Below are 10,121 nucleotides of genomic sequence, written 5' to 3'. Positions count from 1 at the left end.
GATATTTATTTTCAATTTATTTTCGAATTTTCATAGCAAAATAATTTTATGTGTTAAATAATTTTTCTGACTGAAAATTATGTTTAAAATTAGAATTCATTTTGCATCTTAAAGCAATGATATATTTATTAAAGAGCCTCAATATTAGTTAATGTAAATCTATGCCGGAAGTATACAGTAGCTTTGCCTGAGCAGGATCGCGATGAAAGCACTGGAACATCTCCTACAACATGAACAAACGTGAGCCAGATCAAAGGTCTCTTTGACCCAACGACAGGTCAAAAATGGATATACTGCAATGTTATTTATTGGCTCTAAACGTAATGCAATGTATAATGTATAAAATGAGTGAGCGCCTTTAATAGATCGCATACTTAGCAGAACCTATAATATAAAATTCTCAAAATTCATTGTAATATGAGTCCAATATTATCCATCAAGTATGATCTGCGGCTCTCTAAAAAAAAAAAAAGTCAAACAAACGTTTCTACAGCGTTAAGTTCTGGCGACATGTTGCCATTAAACAGCTATAATACAAACGTGCTGAGCGACACATTCAAGGTGTGCCAGCATTATGTGTGTAATTTTTATATGGATGAATTATATAATACGTTCTTATTCATATCAATTTTCACTTACTCTGCATTTTTGGTAACGACTGCACGAGACGACGGCTCGCGGTCAGAAAATGGGTCTGTCTTCCGAAACTTCTGGCAAGGCGCCTCAGGCCTTTAGTAACTACCGCACTAGCCATTTTATGATATTATTCGACCCAAAACTTTGATCAACAACAACAACAACGATTAATCAGACTATTATATTCTATGATATCACAATAATGCTCGTATAAAACACACAAAATGTACCATTCCGAAAACACCCTAATCACCAGAGTTTCCCCTCTCTTACACAAACACCGCCATAAGTATCAAGTTTGCCATAAATGACGTAAACAACAGCGAAAGCTCAATGCGATCTTTAACAGCTTGCGCGCCGTACACCGTCAACAAATCACCGTGCGCGAACCGTCACCCAGTACCAAATCGACGGAACGCAGGTAGAACGGAATGGTAATGTGAGGTCAGCCTATCGCTATACAGCGGGACTCTTGTATCTCTAACCTTCGCAGCAATGAATTTCACCCACGGATAAGCACGTAGCGTTGTACTTACGTAGAAAATATCTTCTCTATACATTCTTCCTTTTTGTATAGCGTATGTACGCTACAGTGTTGCTTTAGCCCAAACTTAATTTCTTTGCACCTACCAACGTTCCACTGAGCAGAAGCAAAGATATGATAGCTTACAACTGGGTTCAAAATTTCGCGCGACGACGTTGGTAGTCAGCTGACATCCGGCGATTGGGCGCCATCTTGTGGTCATATGATCAGAGAGGTTTCTTTGCTGCCACACGGCGAGTACTGTTGGTACTAGTGTCAAAAGCTCTCACAGATACAGCACTGTGTAACGACCTCTGTGTTCTTTTCTACTGAAGCAATTTCAACAACCACAGCGATGTTGGAAATCCTCTTTAATATGCACGCTGGCTATCTGGAAGGCCTAGTGCGCGGCTTTAAATCGGGCATCCTTCGCCAGGCCGACTATCTCAATCTGGTGCAATGCGAAACCTTAGAGGGTGAGTTGTTCAGCCGGGGTGCTGAACTCCCATCTACCAAAAGTCACTGGTGGAACATACTGGACTCGTCATCGTCAAGCTCCATGGCACTTATACAGCCAGTTTTTCATCTGTTACAAAAGTACTTAATTAATTAAGGCGTTCTTTTCGTTATGCCATGAAAGACAAGTATAGATTTTACATTGGAAAGCGGTGAAATGAAAGCATTTATCATCTCTTAGTACTCCTTGCAGATTATGAACGATCGCATGTGCTTAGATTGTGGCTTGGTTTTGTGGAGGGCATAGGTTATCCTAACTGCAATCTGTAATAACATTATGGATTCATATCTTATTAGAGATAATATTAACCAATTCTTAATCAACGTAGGTGACATGTTCCCGTATGTGGGGGTCGACAGTGAAGCTACATACATAAATTCAACACTTAATTGATTATTGTTAGAACTTTTTAAAAGTATTTAGATAGATGATACACTATTTAAGGGTATACGTACCGATGGAATCGAGCAAACGCTAGTCGCCGGTCTATTTTAGGACAAAACAAAATGAAAGTAAGAAATATTCACGTTTACTTCTTAGCTCGTTAAGTACTTTTTTGCCTCAGTTCTCCTAGAGTGTTTCCTTTTAAAAAAAATATGCTAAATGGTGTTTCCAAATTAGCTTTCCTAGCTCTGCCTGGAGACTTTAGCAGATGGGGAACAGGAAAAGCGGTTGCCTTTCCTGTTTCCCATTTGTACTTTACTAGAATTACTAAATCGGTACTGCGTTTGTATTCGGTCCCCTCCACACTTAACAGCGTGTTTCGAATCCAGGCTATCTAAAGAGCTCACATTTTTGACACGATATGCTAAAAAAACTAGTACTGGAGCCTCGTCATGCTTTCTTAACCACTGGATACATTGAACACAAGTCAACTTCCACAAAATGCATTACTGTCTGTTACAACTAGTTTAGTAAGCGTTTATAGCAAGCTACGAGACTATACCAAGCGCTCAATTTATGAGAGTAACAGTCTTTCTAAGTGCAAAATAAGTAGTTTCCTTTTACAGTAATATTGTTTCATGCTCCAATTTTTTTCTTGTGTACCCTTTATCTTTGTCGACAGAAGAAGGGTTTTTGGATTCTCGACTGGGTTGTGATCTTTAAATTTTCTGCTCACGCAGAAAAATCAGAAAACTTCTAGATAGACGTTAATTTAAATGGTATATTTGTCAAGTATTTTGGGCTTCTTCGTAAAGCCTGTTTGTTTTGCACACATTTATCCTGGCAAAAATCATGTTCCGGTAACTCGTTCTAGGTCGTCTTCGAATCAACTAATTGTGTTCTGTTTCATTGTTTTCAGACATGAAATTGCACCTGCAATCGACAGATTATGGCAACTTTCTTGCAAATGAGCCGTCACCGTTGGCTGTATCAACGATGGATGAAAAACTTCGTGAAAAGCTCGTCATTGAGTTCCAGCACATACGTACGCATGCTACTGAACCTCTAGCCACGTTTCTGGATTACATAACGTATGCTCACTACCTACAATATATTCGTAATTATAGCGTACTTAATGTAGTTAATTTAGAAATTGAGATACAAATACGCTTCGTGCGCCCTACTAAAAATTAACGCTGGTAGTTAGAAAAAAAAAATAACCATAAAGTTTCAATATTAGCTATCCATATGTTACAATATTAAGTTAACGTGACGGGTGTATAAAAAAATAAATTACAATTTATTATTTAAGATTATAAACATAGAACGGCAAAAGACAAATTGGTAACTGTCAGAAATTAAGTAGGCGTTTTTTTCTAGAATCATGGTCATGTGCCATATATATACGTATATATATACATATATACGACGCCATGTGTGCGACAACATTTTCCACTACCCTACACGAATAGGTTAGTAAAGTACTTATTGATTATTTAATAACGCGCGCCTCTTTTAACGCTCAGGTACTCGTACATGATCGATAACATCGTCCTACTTATCACGGGCACACTTCACCACCGGCCCATCTCGGAGCTGATTTCAAAGTGCCACCCGCTTGGATCGTTCGATCAGATGGAGGCCATTAACATCGCGCAGAATCCGGCTGAACTATATAACGCCGTCATTGTCGATACGCCGTTAGCTCCGTTCTTTCAGGACTGTATCTCGGAGCATGATCTCGATGAAATGAACATCGAGATCATTCGTAATACCCTGTACAAAGCCTACCTCGAGGCGTTCTACAAATTCTGCAAGGAAATCGGCGGAACAACGGCCGAAGTAATGTGCGAAATTCTTGCTTTGGAGGCCGATCGCCGTGCGTTCACCATCACGATTAATTCGTTCGGCACCGAGCTCGAACGGGACGAAAGGATGAAGTTATTCCCTCGTTGTGGGAAACTTCATCCGGACGGCTTGACGGCGCTAGCCAAAGCCGAAGATTACGATCAAGTCAAGATGGTCGCCGACTACTACGCCGAATATAAGGCGTTGTTTGAAGGCGCTGGCAATGAAAGTGGAGACAAGACGCTCGAAGACAAGTTCTTCGAATTCGAGGTGCAGCTCAACGTCAACTCGTTCATGCTACAGTTCCACTTCGGTGTTTTCTATTCATATGTCAAGCTTAAGGAGCAGGAGGCGCGAAACATTGTCTGGATCGCCGAATGCGTTGCACAGAGGCACCGATCCAAAATTGACAACTACATTCCTATTCTGCCCTAGATTCGTTCTATGGCAGGCTAGTGTGTACTGTCGTCAAAAGCAGAAGTCTTACACATTAAATTTTACGGGCATCGCGTCCTCCGAAAACAAGGGGTGGGAAATAAAGTGGGGTAGTTGTGGTTAGCTAGGTCAGTTGAACAGAATTGCATCATCGAAGACTGAATTATGCCAATACGAGGCCGAGCAGTAATCACAGGAAAATTAGACGTTGAGGCAAACAGAAGAAAAGTCGAAGCTGTTACTGAAAAGCGGTTATCGAATTAGGATGCGTTATGTGTGTATGGATGATTTGTTTTTCGACACGTCATCCTTGGTTTTTGTTTATAAATAGTACTATTATTAGAATAACAATTATTAACGATAGTTGGTTGAAATGAAGAGGGACAAGAAAGATGAGTAGGCTCAGCGATGAGGTAAGCATAAGTTTGCAGCTCCGAATGAATACATGTATCAGCGTGTGAAGAGGCTCTTATCAGACTGAAATATATAGAGGCGCTATTTTGAAGTCGCGGCCTTTGAGTCTGTTCTGAAATTAGTGGCGATGTCAAATCCCTTACGTTGTTACAACGTAAAACACCTGCAACTTTTAGAGGTAATGATGCAGTCACACATGTTGAAGACGGCATGGTATAGAAAAGAAGCACACATATACAACGTGAGCATATATAGTAAGGTCTAACGAAAATGTTAAATTGAATGAGGTCTAAGGATAAATAAAGTACGACTGGATAAAATATGCCAGTGAGTTTTGGCTCCTCCCTTTCCATTGCTATAACAATAGAAGTAGAAAAAACACTGTCAAAACCGGCTGGTGCATCGCCAGTTTATCAGTCTCGATGTTCTGCAAGCATAGGGTTTTAATTAAACTGTAACTGTACAATGAAGTTTAAGATTAGCGGTTACATCAGCACGAAGCTTAAGCTCTGCTACAACTCTCTTTCGAATGATAAATTTGATGATTTTTTTAAAATGTCGAGGTTAATACGCACATGCATTGTCTCACCGCCTTTATAACTGACAAGACGGTTCATTATCATATAACAGTAATACACGCACGTATATGGCGACGAAAATAAATTATCGGCACATTTTTTCCAGATATAAAGTAGAAGACATATGTATCTTTAATATATAAGCATACACCTTGTAAAAATTGGGAAAGAATTATGCAGTAATTAAGAATTACAATTTTATTACAAAAACCTAGTAAATAATTTTATTTTTTCGGCCTTTTTCTCGACTCCCGAAAAAGGTGATTTTTAGCCGTGATAAACGTGCACGAAATTCAAGCGGTAATAGACTGAAGTGTCGGCGATACCACTCTAAATTATAACTGAAAAGAAAAAAAAGAAAACATCATTCCACAATATTATTACATCTTATAAATAGGTTTATACCTATGATCTTAAGCTCCTGATCCTAGCTGCTCAATAAATTAGGGTACAAAATGCTCTAGAGGCAACGTAACGCAACTTATAGACTGCCTTGTGTTGGCGCAGAGTCCACATTGCTGCCGATAAGGTAGGCTTGCATATTCTAGAGTTACCGCCATATAGAACGGCTGCAACAAGCCCTTTCTGTTTTTCCAGAAATTTCACACTGAAAAAGTGTGCTTTAAAGATCCTTTTTTAGTTTTTTTTCCGAACCGATTATGCATCTCGTTTTTGGTCGAATAATGCTAGTGAGAACGTCTTGCATTTGCTATGGAAAAATTTTACTAACTACTGGGCTAATCACTTAATCTACAATCTTAAGAGTACCAGACATCAGAAGAATACGCTAATATTTAACGAATAACCAGGTGACAAAAAATGCATAGTTTTGAAACACCGAAAGTCTCTTCGAGCTAGTAATATATCATGGTTAACGTAATGATCCTCTTTTTGGAGGGAACGTTATCAGTAACAATTCTATTATCAATTAGAGAGAAAGCAACTGCTTACCTCCAGTGTTTTTTTTGGTTGTTATTAAGAAACTGTTTATAGAAAACGGCCATTCTCTTCGCGTCCAGAGGTTGCAAATTCTGTTTCGAGCTATTGGCCATAACGAAGCGAGCTTTTTCTTGTTGAAACAATTGATTATGTTCATTCCAGTAATGCTGATTCCATCGCTGCACGTCGTCGTACGCCTCCCTGAAGCACAACAGACATCATCCGCACGAAGGACAGAGTTCAGTGAAACTTCTAAAATATCCTGTTATGATGGGCATGTTGTGCATTGCGTTGAAAGTCGCGTACGTTATGATTTCGGAATTGTCTTGCGAACGAATAATATCTGCTAAAATGGTCATAAATAGATTATAAATAGAACAATAACTGCCTAGAGTAGAGGCAAAAAATTGATCCTCTTTATAAATCAATACATAAAGAGCGGATTCATTTTCTGTTAAGCTTAATAAACCTACCGATAAGTCCGTTCGGCCAGTGTCTCGTTTTGCGGGGTTCTGATATAGATTCGCCGAAGGTTAGATCCGCTGTGAGGAGGCGCCACGACCGTGTGAGTCAACAAAGTGCGAGGAAGATCCTGCAAGCATAGGATTAGTTCACAACAATTATCGTTAATGGGAATTGACGCCTCTTCATTTCTATAATTTAACACTGATAGCATAACTTCACATCTACCTTTCTTTGCTATACCTTCGATTGATTTCAGATTGATTCTTCTTTCGAGCAGTTCGTATGAACAATCGATGAACGATGCCACGTACCACGGCGGTGTTGTTAGGAGGGAACGTGAACAGCTTTTAACGTCCATTTTGGCTTTCCAAAGTTTAAACGACATGAAAAGCCTTGATTGAATTTATATGAGCTAGATTCCCTTATATCCAGTCGTCATTATGATCGAAAAAATCAGTACAATGCAATCACTTGGCTCAATGGAAAATCGCCAACTGGAAATACAGTATACAAATTGTCGTCATCGATAAATGCAGTATAGCCTAAAAAAATGCGGGGTCGTGATAGAATTTGGATATCTTACTTACTATGTCATGGATAGCTCTTTGGCGGTTTTGACGACGAAGCTCCTCGGGATTTTTAGTTATTTCAGCTTTCCCCCGTCTCAATTTCGATGAGAATTGCCGGACTAAAGACATCTCTCGTTCCTTTATCAAACGGCACTGATCCAAAACTGACTAAGGAAGTGACAGTTAAGCGTAAGGTCTACTAAAGCCATTTAAGTAGTGCAAGCGATTTTTAATAAAGAGGCTTCTTAAGTAAATGCGTTTGTCTGTAAAAAAAAAACCAAAAAAAAAGCAATTTTCTCTTCAACTGAAGACTGCTAGATCTCGAAGACTTTTCAACTGAGAGAAATTTAATAACAACACAGAGGGCGAGGATGTCTTTCCGCAAGCAATTACGTACTGGACGTTGAACCTAAGTCCATCATTATTTATGACTGAAACTGTCCAGAGTCGTTGTTAGTAGCAATTTTCAGTAGCAAATGTAAAAACGCACTTACAACCTTCCAGCTGGGTTCGAATTATTTGCGCATCGTCTGCAACCCGAAACGTAAATAAATACATGACTCATTTTACTCTTTCGTTAGCTTTTTTTATTCCTTCAAGGAAGGGCGTTCTTTTAATGCGTATCTATTATGCAAGAGTACCCTAATCAATTGTGCCTTTCTCTAAATAAGAAATATCGTTCTCTGGAAAAACACTTAATTCGCTTTTGAAATTTTCGTGTCATTGTTTGTGTAGAAAAAAAAAGGAAGAATAATATTTTTGAAATGTTCAATGCTTGACAAGGTACTGGTAGACGGTGAGGGGGATAGGGTATATACAAAAAACAGTGATACAACCGTTCTGATTCCTTACCGGACAGCAGATAACAAAAGAAAAGGAAATTCATTATACAGTAAGCTTGTATAATACGTATAAATAAACGTAGGTTATCCTGAAAATATCGTTTGAAGAAGCGAAAAAATTTTATTGTGTAAAAAGGACATTTAGAAAGTTCCTTTAGTTAACAATATTTATGTATATTTAACAATATGTACATGTATACTGTTGTACATGGGAAAGAGCATACATAGATATCAGCAACGAATCAGATCTGTCTACGCGTTTCCTTGTTAATGGCGTTTAATATATAGGCAGTTATCTTGCCGACTATTATGGATGGTTTTCGTTCGTGTAAGGAATTCAGTCTCAGGGCATTCTAGTTTGAGTCTAAGAAAAGCGAAAGATTAGTTGATAGAAAAGAGCCAATTAGCACCATGTACTAAAGTTATTCGCTTGACTTTTAAATATGGTCCACATGTCTATTGCAAACGATACATAAAGTTTTGTTACCGCCAGATATAAAAGATTTAAAATCAAAATAATTTCTATATATTTTGACTTTATAAAACATTGCATGTACAACCTTTCCATAACAAAGCTCGAACCACTGATCCTGTTCCTTTCACGTAAGCGTTTAGCAGCCCAAGCCTCCCCGCCGGAGTACGTTCTATATTCTTAGAAAAAACCGAGTGAATGATTTTTCCAGGCGGCGGCAGCAGCAGCAGCACCTCATATAATACGCGATTTCTTTTTAATTCCACCACACGCACGGCATCACCCTCTTTTGCGGTGATCTGGACTTTGTCACAGATTGTGATCTTTTTCTTTGCTTTTTTCTATTTGTACTTTACTATTTTCTATGATCTACTTTTCATCGTCCGTGACTACCCACTTCGTTCGAAATGGTTCGATTTCGCTGCGTCATTTTTGCGTCAATTCGTGTCGCAGAAAAACATTGAGCTTTTTTTTTTATAGCTTAATGGTTTAAAGCTGTTCCGTGCTCCATGTTTAGTTCCTTGGCGGTATCATAGCTACTCACAGACCGCTATTGCTGAACCTTCACAGTAATTTTACCAAATCGTTCTACGACCATTACGGCTATAATCGTTCACATCGGAATTTCCAAATAATAGCGATAGAACCGTGATTAGCCTGCAATCGACGAGGACGCATCCTCACTATAAGCAGTAGAATTTTTTTCTCATGGTAGCATCTGTGTTATCGTAAGAAAATTGCTAAATGTAGTAGACTTCTACAGATTTTAGGAGCTTTATCCTAAATTCGAATAAAGTCCTTACAACAATTTGAACAAATCCACTACTGCCAAATCCCAGCTTTCAAATGGCGTCAATGCCGACCCATGTTACCTGATACACGTGACTTCAAGGCCAGAAAAACGGTCCACCTAAAACCTAGGTAACGGTCAATAACCATTCGAAAGTCCAATGTATGTGCTAATATTTTGGCCTATGCACATGAATTGCTAAACACACAGTTCACATAAAATAGTCACTGTTTCCTGAGTTAGGACCTAGGAAGAAGTTGGTACTCAATATGTATGTTTTGTATCTATAAAGAGACACATGTATTTTTGTGGACCGTATTGATAGAGCTAAGCCAATCTGTATTTGTAAACGACTTTGATCCAATCCATGGCTAAAGTAAATGCGTTTCTCAACATACATTATAAGTACGGGTTAGCCCAGGCAGCTTGCATTTGGCTATAATATGTTAATAAGGAAAAATCTATCACGATTGAAAACATCTGATTACACTGTGCCGCTCATAAATCTTTATCTGGGTCTTCGATCTTCAATATACCATTCGGTACGCGTTTTAGATTAATGAGTTGAGGACAGTCTCGAATGTTTACTATAAACAAACGATTTTGACACGATCGGGGATGATGCGACAACTTCTGTCTGACAAAGCGCTAAATGTAAAAATCAGATTAATCAAGTACCGCAAAAAGCCATTGTGGCAGGAACGTGCTC

General features: G+C 38.7%; 3 protein-coding genes across 7 annotated transcripts in view; 1 reads left to right on the top strand and 2 right to left on the bottom strand.

Annotated features, from left to right (window-relative positions):
- The window catches only part of LOC111260459 (deoxynucleoside kinase), a 7,130-nt gene extending 6,080 nt beyond the window's left edge, over window positions 1–1,050 (bottom strand). Inside the window, exon 1 of one of the 2 annotated variants that reach the window (XM_022833240.2) lies at window positions 640–1,050. In XM_022833240.2, the coding sequence (XP_022688975.1) occupies window positions 640–754 (115 nt within the window). In that variant the 5' untranslated portion in view covers window positions 755–1,050. The remainder of the gene's footprint in view (window positions 1–639) is intronic. The other variant, XM_022833241.2, reaches the window with a different exon arrangement.
- Window positions 1,051–1,379: 329 nt separating this feature from the next.
- VhaAC39-1 (V-type proton ATPase subunit VhaAC39-1) lies at window positions 1,380–5,088 on the top strand. Its single transcript, XM_022833239.2, has 3 exons — window positions 1,380–1,635; window positions 2,980–3,151; window positions 3,587–5,088. Exons 1-3 carry the CDS (start codon window positions 1,515–1,517, stop codon window positions 4,341–4,343), a joined length of 1,050 nt encoding a protein of 349 aa, XP_022688974.1. The 5' UTR covers window positions 1,380–1,514; the 3' UTR covers window positions 4,344–5,088.
- A 430-nt stretch (window positions 5,089–5,518) lies between these two features.
- Coa8 (Cytochrome c oxidase assembly factor 8) lies at window positions 5,519–7,838 on the bottom strand. 4 transcript variants are annotated; one of them, XM_022833242.2, is made up of 5 exons: window positions 7,803–7,838; window positions 7,327–7,571; window positions 6,748–6,866; window positions 6,287–6,475; window positions 5,519–5,676 (listed from the first exon to the last, which is right to left on the bottom strand). In XM_022833242.2, exons 2-5 carry the CDS (start codon window positions 7,435–7,437, stop codon window positions 5,547–5,549), a joined length of 549 nt encoding a protein of 182 aa, XP_022688977.1. In that variant the 5' UTR covers window positions 7,438–7,571; window positions 7,803–7,838; the 3' UTR covers window positions 5,519–5,546. The 4 variants fall into 4 exon arrangements, with proteins under 4 accessions (XP_022688977.1, XP_022688979.1, XP_022688978.1 ...); XM_022833244.2 differs by having other exon boundaries at window positions 7,327–7,476; XM_022833243.2 differs by having other exon boundaries at window positions 7,806–7,826.
- Between the last annotated feature and the right edge of the window lie 2,283 nt (window positions 7,839–10,121).

The sequence above is a fragment of the Varroa jacobsoni genome, unplaced genomic scaffold (assembly GCF_002532875.2).
Source record: "Varroa jacobsoni isolate VJ856 unplaced genomic scaffold, vjacob_1.0 scaffold_441, whole genome shotgun sequence".
NCBI lineage: Eukaryota > Metazoa > Arthropoda > Arachnida > Mesostigmata > Varroidae > Varroa > Varroa jacobsoni.
This window is presented reverse-complemented; position numbering and strand designations above follow the sequence as displayed.

What these genes read in the sequence shown, in the direction of transcription:
- VhaAC39-1 (XM_022833239.2), top strand. Translation starts at nt 1,515, where the DNA reads ATGTTGGAAATCCTCTTTAATATGCACGCTGGCTATCTGGAAGGCCTA. An exon ending in GCAATGCGAAACCTTAGAGG is followed by an intron (nt 1,636 to 2,979) that starts GTGAGTTGTTCA and finishes CATTGTTTTCAG; the next exon opens with ACATGAAATTGCACCTGCAA. An exon ending in ACGTTTCTGGATTACATAAC is followed by an intron (nt 3,152 to 3,586) that starts GTATGCTCACTA and finishes TTTAACGCTCAG; the next exon opens with GTACTCGTACATGATCGATA.
- Coa8 (XM_022833242.2), bottom strand. Translation starts at nt 7,437, where the DNA reads ATGTCTTTAGTCCGGCAATTCTCATCGAAATTGAGACGGGGGAAAGCT. An exon ending in AAAGAGCTATCCATGACATA is followed by an intron (nt 6,867 to 7,326) that starts GTAAGTAAGATA and finishes CTATGCTTGCAG; the next exon opens with GATCTTCCTCGCACTTTGTT. An exon ending in AACCAAAAAAAACACTGGAG is followed by an intron (nt 5,677 to 6,286) that starts GTAAGCAGTTGC and finishes TTTTCTTTTCAG; the next exon opens with TTATAATTTAGAGTGGTATC.